Source organism: Vigna unguiculata, chromosome 3 (assembly GCF_037176805.1).
Source record: "Vigna unguiculata cultivar grain cowpea cultivar isolate G323 ecotype 2 chromosome 3, ASM3717680v1, whole genome shotgun sequence".
Lineage (NCBI taxonomy): Eukaryota > Viridiplantae > Streptophyta > Magnoliopsida > Fabales > Fabaceae > Vigna > Vigna unguiculata.
In genome coordinates, this window is record NC_140794.1 from 1604846 (window position 1) to 1624124 (window position 19279).

At 32.8% G+C, this 19279-nt stretch overlaps 2 protein-coding genes across 4 annotated transcripts; both read right to left on the bottom strand.

Moving 5' to 3' along the window:
* Positions 1 to 312: 312 nt before the first annotated feature.
* On the bottom strand, positions 313 to 7605 carry LOC114176884 (putative E3 ubiquitin-protein ligase LIN-1). 2 transcript variants are annotated; one of them, XM_028062069.2, is made up of 15 exons: positions 6707 to 7602; positions 5576 to 5812; positions 5370 to 5455; positions 4125 to 5282; positions 3890 to 4034; positions 3487 to 3747; positions 3085 to 3391; positions 2627 to 2751; positions 2430 to 2546; positions 1917 to 2048; positions 1718 to 1840; positions 1352 to 1462; positions 1122 to 1268; positions 710 to 955; positions 313 to 577 (listed from the first exon to the last, which is right to left on the bottom strand). In XM_028062069.2, the coding sequence occupies exons 1-15, from the start codon at positions 7511 to 7513 to the stop codon at positions 560 to 562; spliced, it is 4020 nt and encodes a 1339-aa protein (XP_027917870.2). In that variant the 5' UTR covers positions 7514 to 7602; the 3' UTR covers positions 313 to 559. The 2 variants fall into 2 exon arrangements, with proteins under 2 accessions (XP_027917870.2, XP_027917871.2); XM_028062070.2 differs by lacking the exon at positions 313 to 577 and having other exon boundaries at positions 763 to 944; positions 6707 to 7605.
* A 3307-nt stretch (positions 7606 to 10912) lies between these two features.
* Positions 10913 to 14035, bottom strand: LOC114174882 (transcription factor bHLH68-like). 2 transcript variants are annotated; one of them, XM_028059615.2, is made up of 9 exons: positions 13653 to 14035; positions 13187 to 13475; positions 12714 to 12788; positions 12421 to 12486; positions 12158 to 12223; positions 11920 to 12003; positions 11702 to 11746; positions 11401 to 11448; positions 10913 to 11301 (listed from the first exon to the last, which is right to left on the bottom strand). In XM_028059615.2, the coding sequence occupies exons 1-9, from the start codon at positions 13889 to 13891 to the stop codon at positions 11167 to 11169; spliced, it is 1047 nt and encodes a 348-aa protein (XP_027915416.2). In that variant the 5' UTR covers positions 13892 to 14035; the 3' UTR covers positions 10913 to 11166. The 2 variants fall into 2 exon arrangements, with proteins under 2 accessions (XP_027915416.2, XP_027915417.2); XM_028059616.2 differs by having other exon boundaries at positions 11947 to 12003; positions 13653 to 14032.
* Positions 14036 to 19279: the final 5244 nt, after the last annotated feature.

The following is a 19279-nucleotide window of genomic DNA, read 5'->3' on the forward strand; positions in this document are numbered from 1 at the left end:
AATCAGAAAAATTAAGATATAATTTAAATAAATAAAAAATTAGAAAAGAAAAAAATGTTAACCAAAGTTTTAGAGGTACAACTATATCATATATAGATAGACATATAAGAAATGAATTCATTATTATATGTAAGCAAGGTACGATTATATACTAATATAACTTTTAATAAATATTACCCTGTTAATACTTTTTTTAATAAAAAGGTAAATATTTAATCAAACTATTAAATTATAATTGTATGATCATGATTATATTCATATAGTTTTTCTTTATACTTATTCATATAATGTTTCAAAAAATTAAACATCAGAGACCCAGACAAAAGCATAATGTTATTCACATTGGAGAAGTTCTCCTCATCCCTCCATAAAAAAAGGAAAACAAATAAAAAGATAACTTCACATGTTGCAAACTAATAACGTATCTACGAGTTAATCTTATGTACAAGGCACTCGGATATACAGTTCACGAAGAACCTAGAATGAAAGTATTAACGAATCAAATATTGTCAAGTTCATCTATGTCTTCCCGCACCAGCTGTACCCTCAGCATTTTCTGTTAATTCATTTCCCAAGCCTGCAAGGGAAAGCTCTATCATTACAGTTTCCTTGTATCTGATTTGGAACTGGAAGACAATGTATAAAGGCTACATACACGGTGCATTGATGACAAAGTAAAAATGCAGAACTTTGAACTCTAAAAAGTCACCTGAATTTGTCCTGCTGAAGTTCCAATTACCAAAACTTCTTCATTGCTGTCTAGAGCCATGCAATTGACCCTACAATTGGTACCCATTTGCAAGGTGTCAACTTTACTGCTTTTCTTCTTATCCCAAATTTCTACAGTACCTCCTTTGCACCCCAAATAAATCAATCCTGAGCTCACTGCCATTGTCCGAACTTCAGATCCAGTTTGCAGTGATCCAACCATATTGTAACTGGAACTGTTCCATATCTTGACATTTATATATGCATCAGTTAGCTAACTATGATAATGGTATATCATCTTTAAAATTAACACCAAGTAGCTCATACATTTTCTGCCCTTCGGAATTCAAAATATCAATTTTAACTATTTTTTGCCTTTCTATGTACTGCTAAATCAAACGAGTCTAAGATACCTTTATAGAAGATCCATCAAAGGAAGAACCAGCTGCGTATATAAGTTCACCATGAATTTGAATTGCATGAATAGGATTTGCTTTCGCTAGTAATCTTTTATAACCACTTTGAATAGTGTTGACTGTTCCAGTTGCCAAATGTATCTCCTGAAATATCACGTGATCAATATTATTGCAACAATGTTGATATAGCATCCATTAGACTGTCTCACACTTAAAAAACTCTATACCTGAACACTACTGTCATGGCATCCACAATATAACTTCCCATTAACGTGAGCCAAACACTTCACATATTTGCTAGAATTTAACAGCTTTGACTCTCCACTCAGTGACTGAACCTGATGAGCAAGCCAATTCAGTAGAAACCAATGTTGGGGATTTTGTTTTCAATTACATAATCAGTCACATGGGAATAAAATAAAGTAAACGGTCAGAGTATAGAGCACAATGTTTGATACTACGGTTGAGTGTGACACAGAGGCATTGATAATAAGGAGACTAGTGTTATTTTACACTCTAGATTGTATAAAAGAAGTGATCAGACTCTCTCAGCACCATTCAAAGAAGAACATGTATTCATAGTTTAAGAGTACCTTGATACCAGTCCCCTGCGGAACGAAACAAGCTAAGCTATTGGTTACAATTAAATTATGAATCTGGTCCTTCATATCATACACCTGTACACAATGTATTGCTGACTTTCCAATAGACCAGACCTGTTATTTTGTGAAACAAAACCTTCGTTAGCAGACGGCTTGACCTTGAAGTTAGAGTAACTACCTAAAATTTTACCTTTGACGTTCGGTCAAGTGAACCACTATATAGTGTGTCACCAGATTCTGAAATCACCAAGTTTGTCACTGCTTTAGTATGTTCTTGAATTTCTTGCAACAGATGGAATGAATTATTCTTTAATGTCCAGACCTTCAGAAGTTACAGAGTATTTTGCAGTCAGTTCATACTACAGTAAGGTTGTAATTTGCAACCAATACAGAAACGTATTTAGCAATGATCAAGCATGAGTTAGTATCTATAGATCTATTCATTTTTTGAAGCATGTAGCAGAGAACACCACATAAAGTCCACTCCATTATTCTGTACATATATCTACATTTATACCTATTTAGGATTGATAGATCAATTATGTAATGATTTATTTTCTAGACATCTAAGAAACAAATATTGTTTTTTACAGAAGAAGACATTTATATAAACTGCAACAGCCTTAGGAAATATGTTTCTTTTGACACTTAAAATCATTATTCATTAGAATTTACAGAGTATGTAAAATTTTAATCCGATTACCTTAATCGTGCCATCTGTATGACCCGAAAATATTTTATCCTTGAAGCATGTGACAGACACCACCTCTCCATTTTCGCTGCAGTCTTCTTTTATGAGCTCTTTATGTATCCAAATGTCCTGTTCCAATGGAGAAATTTAAATGATCCACAATGCCTGATGCCTATTCTAGAAAATGGGTTAAGAATACAAGAACTTACCGCTTTAGATTCATTTTCTTCAACCAGAGATTTTAGCATTTTAGGTGCTAAGGGACAGGATCTCTTAAGCTCTCTCAATCCTCTTAAGATATCCTTAGTGTAGGAAGTTAGATCACCTAAGCCTTCTGAAATTCACAATATAACGTATCATCACCCTTTTTCTATTTTGCATAGCAATGACTTGGAGGAATTTGAAAACATAAATATATGAAAGCCTCGCATATTCATCTAGAAGGAAACTAGTTTGAACTTTTTCATTCCCAATAATAGAATAATACAGATAATATCTGATATAAATCAACGCTGAATTCTGTATTTTTAGTGGCTTGTCATGCTTCGAGGAACTTCTTATCAGCGCTTATTCTTATTCCTTCTTTTTTAGACAGGATTATTGCTACCAGATTTTGAAATGATGATTGTAAGCTGTGAGTTCTAATTAATGGCTTTGTGAACCTCACCAGGGAAATGAAGAAAACTATTGAGAGCAATCATAGAAAGGATTCTGTCTTCCACATCCCGGGCAGAATTTAATTTAGCTATGAACTGCTTCAGCAAGCAAGCACGAGCTGCTACTTGTATGCCTGTATCCGGTAGAATGGTCAACATGTACGTGAGCCAGGTAGCTGATATAAAGCATGCTGATCGTAGTTCTGAATTTCGGCTCTTCATGCCATCAGCCAAAGCCTCAAAAATAGTGCCAAATTCATGGCTAACTAGAACATATGCAATTCTTCTTTCCCAATCATCAGCTGCCTTCTCGTCTTCCTGTCGATGCCAAACAAAAAATTAGGCATCAGAAAAAATATTGGCTAGGAGAAAGCTCAAAGTCAAAATAGAAGAAATGTTTCGAAGGACTTTACAGGAGTTATCTCAATTTCTGGACTGGAATTGCTAATCTGATGACCCACCAGTACAAGACTTCTGGAACTTTTGTCAATACCTGCACGTTTAAGGAGGACTTCTCTGGTTAGAGGGATTCCGAAGAAGTCGAAACTCCCTTGCAGTGACATGATTGTATCTGCAGCTGCTAATTGGGTAACGGGAAAATCTGTGTTTCTCAGGCATGCAATAAGAGTATCCATAGCCTCTTCACGGTATATGCTCATTTTTCTTGGCTCAACCTAAAAATAGCACGGTGAAAGTTAAGCCCCTATTACTTGTAAAACAGCATTTTATCATGGCAGAAAAAAAAAAAAAGATAACGTAAGAAGAGATACAACTAGTTCTTATATTCAAGATATAGGGAGCGTCAAAGATTCACACCAGAAGATCGAGTTGGAGTAAGAGGCCAGCCATAACTGGACAATGATCGTGAGGAGCAGCCTGCAAATAAATAAGAAGAGTATGCATTGTGCTAAATGGTCCTTCTTCCTTTATAATATGGAGAATTTGTTCAGTGAATGTCCTCCTGAAGGGAATCCCAGAAGAAGCTATCAGACAAACTAAAAGGTAGATTAATTAATTAGTTAGTGTAATTATGAATACAAAATTTTTATACCTGTTTAATTTGACCAGCTCAGCAAAAAACTGAATAATCTTAAAACGCTCTCCATCATCTGCACCGATTAAGGTTTCCATAAGTGGTGACAACTCTGCTTTATCAACAATGTTCGTCCTGCAAGTCCCATCTTCTTCCATGCATCTCAATAAGATCTCTACTGCAGCAATCCTCTCCTTTGCCAAGTCAGCTCCAAAACTGCTGACAATAGTTCCAATTGCATTTTCAGAGAAAAGGGTATTGACAACAGATGATGCAATTATCTCTTCACTGCTTCCAGTTATCCTAGCAAGTAAAAGCACTACAGCTGTTTTTGGCTTCAAACACATCGTAACCAATTCTTCCTCTTTCGTATTCAAAACCATTATGAGAGACTCCACTATGGCCATCTCCGCAAGACTCGTGATGGGAGGGTTTAGTAGATACAACAACACAACAGCCTCTGTCAACCCGTTCTTGAAAAGAGCCATTATACATTCTACATCAGTCTTCACACGGGTGAGAGTCTCGATAACAGCGTTGTCCCTTGACCCCATCTCGGCTAGAAGGAAAACTGCTGCTTGTAGCACCTGGGGCTCCACAGAATTGAAAAGGATCTCCATAAATCCATTGATAATCGCAGGTTTTGCTAACATTCTATGGATATCCACTCCAAGATTCACTCCTCTCCAGAACTTCTCAACTTGAAGCACGGCCATTTCCGATTCCTTGAGAACCTCTGACATGTAAAGATTATTGATGGCACAGCGTAACTCACTCATCATCCCGTCAACTGTGGCTTGGGTTATAACGCTATTAGGAGAAGTTGAAACGGTTGTTGACTGCACAACTGCCTCAGTATCTTCGTATGGACTCTCATACGGCGGTTGGACCAAATGGGGGTTGCGATCTTTCCAGCTTGCAATTAGTCGTTTGAGCACATAATTTGTTTTGGGCAGCTGAGTGTTTTGCAGCTTCTGGCGAGTGATGGGACAGGTAAAGTTCCCTCTGTTGAACCATTCCTCGATAGCTTTACGTTCATACGTCTGACCAGTCTCAAGAGTCACTGGATCATCAAATATGTGACTAGTTATTGGACAGACAAAGTCCTTGGGAGGTGCATGTTTCCCAATTCCATTAAGCGTGTTATCGAAGTCGGCCATAGGATAATCTGGTGAACTACAAATAGGAATAATCCAAGTTAAAGAAAACGCAGCACACCACGAGATAATGAAGAATAATGGTGGTTGTTAAATATTGACGTACCCACTAGATTGTTTGAAGACGGTTTGCATTTGTTCTTGAATTTGGCTTTGTCGAGGCTCCAACAATGCGATACTTTTGTCCTTTTCCTACAGGACACAGCTTTATCATCACTTAGCGTTTCAAGAACTAAAACAACTGTCATAGAAAATTCAGTCCTCCTTGGAATATTTTCTCGGCACCCTCTCTCGGTAGCATCAATTACGTACCTCATTTTCTGCCTCGGAATCTGAAGAAGAACTAACCAAACTCTCATCTGAAAAAAAATCGGCGTCAGCGGTTGAGTTTAAATAGACCGGTGTTGTCCAAGCTTTTGAAGGATTTTTGGGTTTGACAATTCTGGAAAAGACTCTTTGAGGATAAAATGGTTCCTGGGAAGATCTTCTGCTGGAACTGGGGCTCAAAAATTCAACAGATGCTTCCCTTTCCCTTTCGGACCATATTGGCTGCAGCAAATCATAGGAAAAAAAGAAGTGTGACAGAATGATTATGAAATGAAAGTGCAAGTATTCTGGAGATCATCTCTTATTATTTTCTCTTTACTTTATTATACGTATATTTCTTAATTATATATTCTTTTATTTTAAATTAAAATTTAACAATTTATCAAAATACGTTTTCAACAATTAAAAATAAATTAAATCATAATTTTAGATACAATTTATCTATTTAAAATATTCACTTATAATAATAAATTTTAGTTATATAAAAAAATATGTATCCTATGTATTACTCGCTAAAATACCAGTTATAAGAAAAATAGAATTATTTTCGTAAAATCACCTTCGAAATAGAATTATTAAAACGTATTTTTTAAGACAACAATTTGAGAAAATGGAAAATAATTAATGCAATCGCACTCCTGTCACATGTTAGTAGACATTTAGAAAAAGAAAGAAAAAAAATGATAAATAATTTAAATTGGTGTATGCATTATTGAGCAAGTATCTTTATATAGTTAACATCAAACATGAAAATTATGAAAAATTTGGACAAAATTTCAGAATGATATTAAGAGAACAACAAATCATATCTAAGCTTGCTGATATTAAAGAATCACATGTAAGCTAAGCTAGAGAGGAAAAATCGTAATCCAGTTAATTAAAAAAAGTTTAATGATCATCATAAAATAATTTGATACATGTAATGGATATAATTAATTTGAGAATTGTTTCAAACTGTCTGTATAATTCATTTATTTATAAATAAAAATCTAAAATTAAAATCGAAGTAACCTGCATGTGAGTAAGATAATAAGGTTTGCCCTTAATCCTTAGATAACAAAAGCAATTGATTTGAAAAGAGTAACGAATTGGTGAAAAGTAGATATACAACATTACATTATACCGTCCGTTCTCTAACAGATTCGTTCGCGTTATCTCCTCCGTTATGTTCTCCCTGCCGCCACCTTCAGCACCGCTCTTCATTATCAACGACGGTGGACTAATCCCCGCGTCACTGTTCTCGTTCACCAAAACCTCTTTGAAATACTCTGCGAGAACCCTACAGTTCTCGTCGAGGACCTCTTCGTACTCTCTCTCCACCTCCCGGAGCATTGCGGCCTGCTCCTCGCTCATCTTCGACAGCACCTTAGCGCAAGGCAGCACCACCGAGTACTCCTCAGAAACTGAATAATAATCATTTTCACGTATGGAGGTTGAGGGAGTGGAGGAGAGAATATTCGTCCTCTGCTCATCGAACCAGCGGAAGACAGGGAAGAGGTGTGGAGAGAAGAGGCGCTCGTAGAGTGCAGGAGCGATTTCCGATCTAACGAGTGAAGCGTTTTTGTTGCTGTTGTTGTTGGAGTGAAAGATCCGGAGGAGGCTGGTGGCGGATTCAGTTGGACTGTTACGGAGGGCGTGGGCGAGCGAGAGGAGTAGCGAGGAGAGAGCGAAGTCGGGGAGAGGGAGGAGGAGCTTCTCCACGAGAGAGAGTGAGGAGGTGCGCAGGGCGGGGCTGGAGAAGGATATCGCGCTTTCTAGAGTGTCTGCGGCGAGTTTGAGGTGCTTTTGGTCGGAGATCGGAGTGTGACGGAGAAGAGTAGCGATGAGACGGCGCCGGAGTTCGGATTGCGAGAGGACGGAGGAGGTGAATGCGGCGGTGTGGCGGAGGATCTGAGATCGAGTGGTGACCGTTACGGTGGTCATGGCGGTGGGACAGTTAGTGAAAGTTTGGTGCGTTTAGGGGTACAGGAATATGACGTTAACGGAAATAGCAGTTAACGGTTTTGATTCAATTTGCCGGAATGGGAAGTCTGGGGCGGCACCTTTTGAAATGACCCATAAGTCCCTTGGTTTGGTCTCAGGCACTTACTTTGACAATAAGTAAACAAAAATAATAGGTAGATAGATAGAGTTGAGAAATGTAAATAATAAATTCACAGCATAACGAAGAATGGCTCATACTTTATTAGGTTAAAGTAAATATTTTATATGCTAATGTTATATTCACCTCATAATCTATGTTTTGTCTTTAATTTCTTTGAACTTCGTTGTTTAATTGGTGATGATAATTGTAGTGAGATATATAATCCTTTTATTATTACCGTCAAAACTATATTCAGATATTGTGAAAGGACAGAGATACCTTAATTGGTGTACAGTAATACACCTTAGTTTGTCGTTTGTATAATTTTGGTTGTAATCACAAATTAATAATTTACAGTTTAAGAATTTTTAAATTAGAAAGAGAAACGATGCAATTAGAGAGAGAGGGCGAAGTTAAAGATGGCAACATCGGCGACAGCTGTAGGGTCATTTTGGTAACTGTATCCACTTCGAAATGTGGCGGCAAAACATGAACAAGGTGTGGGACCAGTTTTGCCGCCCAGCCGGCTCCGTTTGACCGTTAATCTTTGTGTATATATTATTTTCCTTCTTAACTCAATCACGCTTCTTTTCTAATTCTTAATTCTTAACCATACTTCCAAATTATTTAAATTAATATTTGTTTTTCTTCGCGTAAATTCCACTTGCTTACTGATTCACGACCACAGAATATTATTATCATATCAAAATGTTAGCTATGTCTTGCTAATTTTATTCTTTCAAAATTTTGGTCCTTTTTTAAAGTATCGAATACTTTCATCACTTTGTACAATTTAGGGTTAAAAAACTTTTTGTGACACGTGATTTTATGCATTTGATTTTTTTTTTCAGCCCATTGCTTCATTCATAGTTGAAAAAATGGGCCTTGATAACAAGAGCATAACGTAGGCAGTAAGACCAAGATCACAACCCATTTTTGAATCATAGGGCGGATTTTTTTTTTTTTTTAACATCTAACTTGTTCACTGTGACTAATGTTTTGTTTGACACATTACAAATGAATGTAAGAGTGAAAAAAGGGGCTGGAAAAGAAAGTGGAAAAAGGTTATTTGATTACAAATAAATGCTTGAAAATAAAACTGTTTTATCATTATCATGATAAAAAAAAGTAACTTATCTTTATAGAAATTAGTCTCAGTGAACTTATCTTAACTTATCTAAGTTATATTTATATATAAATTTCCTCTCTCGATGAAAGTGTTAATGAGATTTCAGTTTTAATTATTTGGTTCTAAAATCCAATTTCTTCAATTATATATTTTTAATTTATTTTCAAATTAGATATTTGATAAATATGTATTTTTTTTTTACCTTTTTAGTGACTGAAATTAACAACATCTTAGACATTCAAGAATTGCATTAGTATTTTATTCCAGATTAAAAATAATAATAAGGAAACTGTATGTGGGCCAAGCTTTTTGCTTGGAATTTTATCAGATTGGCCTTGTAATATTTTTGTCACCGAGGAGAGAAAAAATGCACTACAAAAACCCGGAATTGGACATTGATTTCAATTTATTATTTTTCCTTTTTTTAGTTTTATAAAAAGCGAATTACGTAAATGTTATTGTGAAATTTGAAGTTTTAAGTGATTTTGTTTTGTTGTTGAATATTTTCATTACCTTCTCTACAGTTATGATCAGTTTTATAAAATAAAATAAAAAATTGGAAGAATAATATTTATCAACAAATTTTATAATTCATACTCGCCACTTTTTATTGAAAATTTGTATACAGGAATGTGTTCATTTTCAATCCACATATTATGTGATACTAACGAAGAAACAAAGATTTTGTTTTTTATGATTTTTTAATGTTGCAAGATAGATGATATACTGATGGAAACAAAGGGGAACAAGTTATCATTATATATATTATCACAGTTTGGAAAATTTCTGCCCATAATTTCAAACATAAATGTCACCGGAATTGAGCAAGTTTTCAGTTTCCTTCGAAATTATTATTTGTTTGAATTTAGAATGAGAAGATAAAATACAAAGAAAATAAATATTTGTTTAATTGATAGAATTAAATAAATAAAATATTTTCGTTTATATTTGGATAAACGAAAAAAAATGTATAAATGATTTTTTTTTCTCTATTTTCTTATTTCTACGTATGTTATTTCTCCTCATTTTCCTTTTTTATTTCCTTCTTTTCTAATAATACCCTTTTTTTTTTTCAAACAAGCTAGGATTTGTTTGAGGTTTCTTTTTATCATTTATATGTTAATTCATTGTCTTCACAGAATAAATAGAAATGAAAATAAGTTACGTCACTCGTCAGGACGAACAATCTAGACATTAAAAAACATTTAAAATAGTTAAAAAAAAAAGTCATATTAATTGTAGGTTATTTAAAAAGTCTTTTAGAAATAATGGAGTCTGTTTAAGAAAATATAAATTATAAGTTCTATTAGCACTATTGTCATATATTAAGTTTATTACATGATACTAAAATTCTATATTTGTTTTTTAAGTAAGCTAATAAAATAAAGTCTTGACTTTCAAATATAAAAGATCAAGTATTAAAACAAAATCTAAGGCAGGTAAAGTTTTTTTTTTTTTTCTCATTAAGAGTTTTATATTTGAAAGTTACTCTAAATACAATGTTTTTATTACAATGTTTCAGAAATTTGTATATGTTCTGCAATGAAGTAACACGCGGGATGCCCTAGCCAATCTAGGGTTATTTATTCTGCTACACATCCTGTGATTGATACATACATATATATATATATATATATATATATATATATATATATATATATATATATATATATATATATATATATATATATATATATATATATATATATATATATATATATATATATATATAAAACCCCCGCATGCGATGCAATTCTGCATGCGTGTTGGACTGTGTCGGTGTATGTCTGTGTGAAGTTGGCACACTTTTTTACGTCTATTCATCCACAACCCAAACATAACAGCAGCAACAAAAGCCAACCAAAAGTTTTTTTCTCACTGCAAGCACTTTCAAAAGATCCATTTCTTATATTCCTTAACGAAATTCACACATAGTTAACTTAACAATAAGAACATGAAACGAATAGAATTTTTTCAGAACTTAATTTCGGAAGTTTATGTACCTGCATTAGTAATAGCTTTATGTTCTTTTTTATTACTGCTACAGAAGTAGCAATGAAAATAATCATACAGTTACTACTGCATATATACAATCATCTAATTAAGCTGGTTGAATAAACAAAAGGTCGATTTTTATGAATTTAGAGTCTTAACAAGGAGTTGCAAATATATACTACTCGATTCACAGCACAAATTTTATTCAGGAATGTTGTATAGCATCATGAGCAATCAGCCTTAGGTTTTGCAGCAGATTGACTGCTAATGATGTTATACAATCTCCATGAATTGGTTTCTCTCTGTGCTGCAACATATATATATATATATTAATTTATGCTACTTAACCCAATAATAAATTAGCTTCGTCTACCGAAATCCTCCTCCAAAAGCTGGAGCCCAATAATCAGCTCCATTGTCACTTCCAACTTGCAGCGTGCATGACACTGGAACCAGACACAAACCTCTACTCCTTAAGTCCTTCTTCGCCTCTTCTTCAGATTCCTGATTAGTTAACAACAACAAAACAACACGAGTTAAAATCAAAAAACATATAATTGAACTAGTTTCATCATTATCAAGATCGAATCCAAAACGAAGTACCTGCTCACTAGTTGTTGCTTTCCTCTTCAAACAGTTTTCGTTCAGCAACTGTAACCAGAAATTAAATAAAATGAAATAATTAAGAATTTGACTAACAATGCAGTAAATTAGAGAAACTCAGAGAGTACGTAATATAATATATATAGTATATCAGATAAAGCTGGTGACATTTCTCTTTAATTGTCTAGCTACTTTCTTCATTTATAATATAGAATTCAAGTTGAACATGTTATAGCTTCTTTTGAAATGCAAAATCCCCAAACCCCTTTAAGGGGTTAGTGGATCCAAGGAAAAAGCATACCTGACCGGGGTCTTCAGGGAATATACAATTCTTCTCTCCTTGAACCTAACATTAAACAATTATAATCATCACTCAATTAGTACCACATAATTACCCATTAATTAGTATTCACTCTGGCGCACATGCAAGAAGAAAGATGCCGAAGAGAGAAAAAAGTTTATTTTTTTTTTATCATTTTGCTTTGGGAAATGAGAAACGACTTTACTATGTGTGCTAACCAGAAATGGGTTGGTATTATTTCTTACAGATTGTTGCTGCCTCATGTTTCCTGATCCATTACCCAAGTATGGTAAGCTAAGGGCCTGCATCGATGGTGAAAACAGAATAATTTTAGAACTTCAAAAACTATACATCAATGTGTGAAATAATGGACTTTTAACAGCTAGCGTGCATTCACTATTCACTGACTCTCGTAGTTGTTTGCAAAAATCGACAGAGGGAATAAACATTAATTACCTCAATTTGACTCTGAAGGAATCTGATATACCCGATAGCTTCTAATAAGACAGAAGCCGTGTCAGTCTGTAAAAGTGAAAAAAAATAGCATACACAACAGTCATATTCCCGGTCATCTTCTATGCAATGCTAATTAAACAAAGAGCATGTTGCGTTCTTCAACATTATTATTTTGGAGGTAGGTAATACAATTAACTTTTCTTGGTACTTTCTTTTATTTAGTTTTATTTCAATCTTCAATTGAATAAATTAAGTTTATATACCTTTCCAAACGGGGAAACCAGTTGATGAAGGGCTGTAATTCTGTCACCTAATTTCTCCTTCCTAACCTGAAATGGACACATGTGCTTAATTAATTGGCTTAAGTTGATTCTTCATTTCAAGATAAAAAAGAAAAAAAAAAAAAACATGTGCAGGAACAAGACAATCAAGAAAAACAACAGTGACCACCCACACACATGTGATGTTTTTGTGTGCGGTTATGTGTGTTGGTTTGCCTGAAAAAGTGTTCGAGGTTGGAAGTTTCTGTATAATAGTTTTCAGTGGATGAAAATACCTTGAAGGTCGACTGCGTTGTGGGCGGTTGAACCCTAGCTTTCTTGAATGCCCCACCAGCTGCAGTGCTATTACACTTAATAAACAAAAAACAAAAAACTATTGGTTAAAATTATAATGCAAAGAAAAAGAAACCACAGAGAAGAAGAAAATAGAAGTTGTACAAGACCATGTATATACTAGAATTGGTTTTATTATATATAGAAAGAATAGAACATAAAGAGAAGCAAAGAAATCCGTTATGCTTGATCTATATAATAAAGAAAGAACAGAAGAACCGTTTGACATAATTGATATTCATTCAAAAAATAAAAGTTGGAGAGGACCCATGCCTTTATCAATCGGAAACGATATTTGCAAAAATATTCTTCAACACCGATGGCTTTAGTAAAGTTTCACGAAATGTATAACATAACTCAAAGAAAAACCCAGAAAAGAAATAAAAATAAGGAATTAAATTCTGAATATATATACCTCTGATGATGGGTCTGGAGGAAGAGGCCTAGCATCTGTGTTGTTGTTAGAGAAATCTAACATGCTGCTGCTGAAACTTGTTACACATGATTTGGGGGAAGAAGCAGGCACTATTTGAGGCCAAGTTGGTTTTGCGGGGTGAAACTCTTCGTTTCCATGACCGTACACGTAGCTGTTCACCGACCCTTCTTGCTTAACATCAACAATAGAAGCCCTTGAAGCCTGATTCAGCATTTGTTGCCGAACCTGGCACATGGCCCCTTTCTCTTCTTCAGACACCATTCCACTCCTATTTCCCAAAACCACATGCACCGAAAAACAAAACTCAGATTTGATCGGTTATTTTGATGGATCACTTAAAAGGTTTTCGGAAAATGAAATGATCCGTTTCTTAAAATTAAAACAAGTAATAATAAGCAGAGTGAAGGAAGCATAAAGTGCTTGATTCTGTGAAAGAGATTATTACATGAGTAGCTGGCTCCATGACTCGGGTAGGTCTTGATTGTTATCGTGCCAAGAAGGAAGAGGAAGAGAAGAAGAGGTGTTATACGGAGTTAGAAAGTTGGAAGGAGCGGAGAAGAACGGAGAAGAAGGCTGAGAAGGAGGCGGTGGCGGAGGAGGAGTGGTGGTGATGTTCCACCAATTATTAGGGTTTCCGGCCATCATTTGTTGCACCGGTGAGCTTTGCAACACACCTCTATTCATGCCTTTCTTAGTTTCCACGATCTGATGTTGTTCCAATCCAAGGAGTTTCAGAGTGTGGGTGGATTAAGTAGGGGGAACACTACTACCACTGCTTGGTACTGTTTTTGAGAGAATTTGAATAATCATGGAGTTTTGAGAACCTTTTGTCTTTATTTTTTTTTTTCTTGGCTTTCTTTATTGCTTTTCTTTTCTTTTCTTTCTTCCTTTCATGTTTTTCTTTTTCTTCCCTTTGCTTTTGTATTTCCCCTAAGCTACTAGCTTTTGCTTTATCTCAAAGTGGGACAGAAAAGGTGGTAGCAATTCCCATAATTAAGAAAACCAATATATGCGTCTAACCATAGCCACTCTCAAGTGCACGATTTTTGTATCACATCTTCCACGTGGCGCGCTGCTGAGACTTGTAGATATTGCAATGCCTTTTAATAGATGAGACGTCTAAAACTTGGGAAATTTAATTTGACTTATCCAACACAATCACTTCTTCCACCTTCTTATCCTTGACTCTATCTGCATTCATTCATTCATTATTATTATTCCATTTCATTAATTAACCACTTGTCAGAGAGTTAATTAACTAGTATGTGTCTTCTATATATTTATGTATGAAAAGTTAAACCTTACAGCTAATTTTTCTGTGGAAAATAGGGTTACAGCTACCTATTTAATCTTCATCTTACTATGTATCCAATTGTGCATGGTCTTTTGTTTTCATTGTAAGTAGATGACATAATTTGTTATGATGTTATTGGTGGGAACAGAATTTAATAGTAGCTGACTAATTTGTTAAACAATTTGATTATTATTTATTGCAACTTGTTCTTTCAATTTCAGTTTTTTCTCCTGATATTTGATCCAAACTTTTTTTAACACAGTTTTTCCAAATATAATTTATAAGAGATTAGGTGTTTAATTCAAATATAGGTTTAAATACAGTATGTATTTCCTATTTTCCTCAATCCGCGACTTTGATTATCATCCATATTAAAAATAAAGATATTTTATCTCCTTATTTTAGAAAATCTGTAATTATAAACTAATTACTAATTTGATATATGATTTATAATTTATATTTACGTTTAATTAATTTAAAAAATTAGCATATTTAATTAAAAGTTCGATAAACACTATTTAATTAATTAAAATGTAAGAAAAAATATCAAACATGAAAAAAATTAAGCACAAATCAAAATTATATATTTTTTAATAGAAAGCCCGAAATTGTATTGAAGCATAAAATGTACATGCAGACATCAAAATTGTATTGAATCCTAAAAGTTGAATATATATTGGGATCAAAATGGAACACTTTGCAAGGTAGACATTACATAGTTCCACCCTTTCATTATAAAAAATATATATAACTTTATTGGTTTAAATCAACTTTCTAAACAAGCTTCATCATTTTTAAGCAAAATAAAATAACCATATAAGCTATGAACAACCAAATTTGCCTGTGTGAATGTTGGCTTGACGAAATTGGAAAGGAGAAAATCTAGTTTGCATTATTACTTTTAAATTTCTTTTTTGGTAAAATAATTAACATTGATAGAAGTTCTAATGAACTTCTTAATACATTAATTTTGAAGGGGTCATTTTATTTTGTTTTTTCTCATTTTTCAAGTTGAGTTAAGAAGAGATCGAGTTCATATGAATTAGGTTAGTCCAATGTCAGGTCGAAGCAGGTCCAACTCAAATTGGGTCCAAGTAAGTTTAGACCTAGGTGGGACCAAGACAAATCAAGTTAAATGAATTTGACCAAGTTCGAGTTAAACACATATTAGGTTTAGACATCAAGATCAAAACCATGTCAAACTAAGTTAAATTTATATCAAACTAAGTCAAGTCAAGTCTATTTAGACCTAGATCGAACCAAATTTACTTGAACTTAGATTAAGTCAAATTTACTCAGAATCAAACCTAACTTAATTAACTTAAATAGACTCAAATTATAAAAATCAAATATGAACTTCAGAATATTAAAAGTTTCAAATACTTAACGTTAGGTAAAATTTGAAGTATTATAATTATTTTAACAAAATTCTAAAACTTTAATTTCTTTCAAAATTCTTTTTCAAAACAACATATTTTTTCTTCAAACATTTCAAATTCTTGAAAAAAAAAAAAAAAACAAACTACTCTCTCAAAAATGTCTTGTTCGAACAGACTCTTAAGAGTTTGAATTCGTATTAGTAGAAATCAATATCAAAATGTACTTGCTTAAGTGCAACAGGTAAAAGAAATGGTAGGGACGAAATGAGAAAGAAAGTGATTACATCTTCTATCACACAAAATTTTATACTTTGTTTCCTAACTAAAATTATCTGAGAAATAATTTAAATTAAGTATTATTTGTTACGGATTTTTTTCCCCGGATAAGAAACTCATTCTCTGGTAATGTGACAAAAGCAAAGCACTCACCAAACCAATCACTTAATAAAAAAAAAACCTGAAACGACATTCATGTGGCTTGCTTTTAATTATTCGTGTGTCGTTTTGACGTTTCCTTTCTCAAAAGGAATAGTATTAGATTTTAAACAATTTTTAAAGGTGCGTTTTTTCAAAGATGAAAATGTATCTGCTTGTATATATTTAAGTTTGCAATACATTGCACGAATAAGGAAAGATCAATTAATCAATTTAAGAATAGTGGCACTTTAGCACACGTGGATAAGATGTTAAATGTGATCTAAGCTACAAGCATCACAATTTTTAGAAGATCGCATATACATATAAAAAATAACATGCACTTAACCACTAATAGTCTCTATGCAATTTCTTCCTAATTATTATACCTATCCTTGGAGATTATATTGGTGTAAGCGTGGGCATATTACTAGTATCTACGCATAATATAGAATAAAACAAAATGTAAAACCCTTATATCGTATACTTCAGTTCATCTTTAAGCCAACGTATTCAAAAGTGTTGGTAGTCAGAAAAGAAATCTTTAATTTATAAAAGTGATTATCTTTGAAGGTGTTTATCTTACTATTAAAAAACAACTTTCTACATAGTTTCTTAAACAACTCAACAATCTCTAAATTTAAAGAAATGGATAGTTTCCGAATTTTAAAGAAAAACCATTTTTACAAGCTCAAAAGTGTACATAGGTCACTCTAATATAGGTTACGTGTCGATCATATACGTCCAGATTCGATATAAAATTAATATTTAATGAGATACAACTCAAATAAGTCTCAAGATTATGGTACAACATGTTACTCGGTCATAAATTGAGCAAGTGTTGTTTAATCATGACAATATTTGTGTTGTTAATGAATCTTCTCATATTAAAAATCTTGATGGTGGTGTTGATGGTGGTGTGTCAGTGATATTTGATTCCTTGACTAGTATAACTTCTTTTGAGGATGTCACTCATACTGTTAATAGTTTGTTAGGTTTATAACAATTAGATTCAACTCATAATAGTTTAGCGACAGTTCCTAGTTCTTTGACATTTAAAGAAACTTGTTTTGTAGAGAAAATAAAAATAACATCGAAATGGGCTAATATGATTGATGTAAGAAAATGTTATAATCCTAAGGAGGATGATAAGCCGATTCAAACTACAAGGAAACCTGATAAGGGTAGTCCAAAGAAAGTTAATACTAAATCTTCTAAAGCAAAAAATTTTAAAAAACTGAAGATCCTTTTTTAGCGTGAAAAGATTGACTAATGATAAATTTTTTGATATGTTGAATTTGTCTTTTGTTGGAATCCCCACATCGACTAGAGATGAGGTCAATTCACAATATAGAAGTGGGTGCAATCCTCACCTTACAAGCCGGTTTTGTGAGATTGAGTTAAGCTTAAAGCCCACTTCTAACATGGTATCAGAGCCATGTTAGAGTCTATCCTAACGAACTTTATTGGACATTCTGTTCCACCCGATAACGGACCACCCACTAATTTCTTGTCCCACGCACGAGATGAATATACCTCAGCGTGAGGGGGTGTGTTGGAAGTCTCACATCGACTAGAGATAAGGCCAATTCACAATATATAAGTGGCTGCAATCCTCGGGGTGTGTTAAAAGTCTCACATCGACTAGAGATAAGGCCAATTCACAATATATAAGTGGGTGCAATCCTTGTCCTATAAATCGGTTTTGTGAGGTTGAGTTATTTTAGGCTTAAAACCTACTTCTAATATCTTTTTCCATATATATATATGGAATTCAAAGTATAATGATTTTCGTGAAAAAAAAATCATATTTTTTTATAATAGTTTTTTTTCTTATATGTGCAATGTAATTTGATCATGGATTTGGTGTGAACTTTATGTTTTTTTTAATAAGATTTTTATGTAATGAAAGTAATGTCTAGCATAAACTTATTAGAAGATAAATCTCGAAGTAATTATAGAAATTAAGAAGTCTAAAAGAAACTATAAATTTTCAAACTCATTTTTCCTAGGAGAATCTTAAAGTTAAGTTCGAAAGAAAGAAAGAACTCATAAATCATAATTATTAAAACTAAAAATATATTTGAATTATATTTAAATCATTCAAAAGGAGCAATTTTGATAAAACCCACTTATAATTTTATGAACGTTTGAAATCAGTTTATAAAATTTACATTTGAAATATTCTAATTCAAAATATTTAATGTAATCAATTATTTAAAATTCAAACAATTTATATATATATATATATATATATATATATATATATATATATATATATATATATATATATATATTTGTAACTTGTCAGAAATTTTAAAACTTATAGTTTATAACTATATAATATAGGAAATATTATATTATATTGTAATATATCTATAAATTATTTACACCTAGATCAACTTTGTGTAAGTGATAATCTATTATATTGCTACACCTAAAGTTAATATGTGAAAATGAATCTGACCACTTAAACAATGAGAGCCCTAATAAATTATAAATTTTGAGACATCATGATTATTATCTATACCGCAAACCAATAAACAAGTTTTCCTATCCCCGTATGAAAATCTTCATTTAATATCTTTACCAATATAACCATATATGTTTAACACTCATTTATATTTCATAAGACTAAATTGAAATACTCGATAAACATTATTACGCATAATTCCAATAAATGATATTATAGTTCTAAAATAATATAAATAATACTAAATCTTATGGAGTGATCATAAACACCCATAATGGACTGTGCATTTAGGTATACGAATGCAAGATTGACGACGTCATTTAAAAAGTTTATCTTGATTAAAGGACACAAATTAGAAAAGTGTCTCAAGAACCTTTTCATCTACCAATAATGTCATTCCAGTAACCTGGTATGAATGAAGAGATAAAGTTTTGTTTTTTTTTTTTTCTTATAAAAGTGAGGTGAGAGGAGGGACAGATAATGGATTTGTATTCTCTTTTAATAAAATTTAA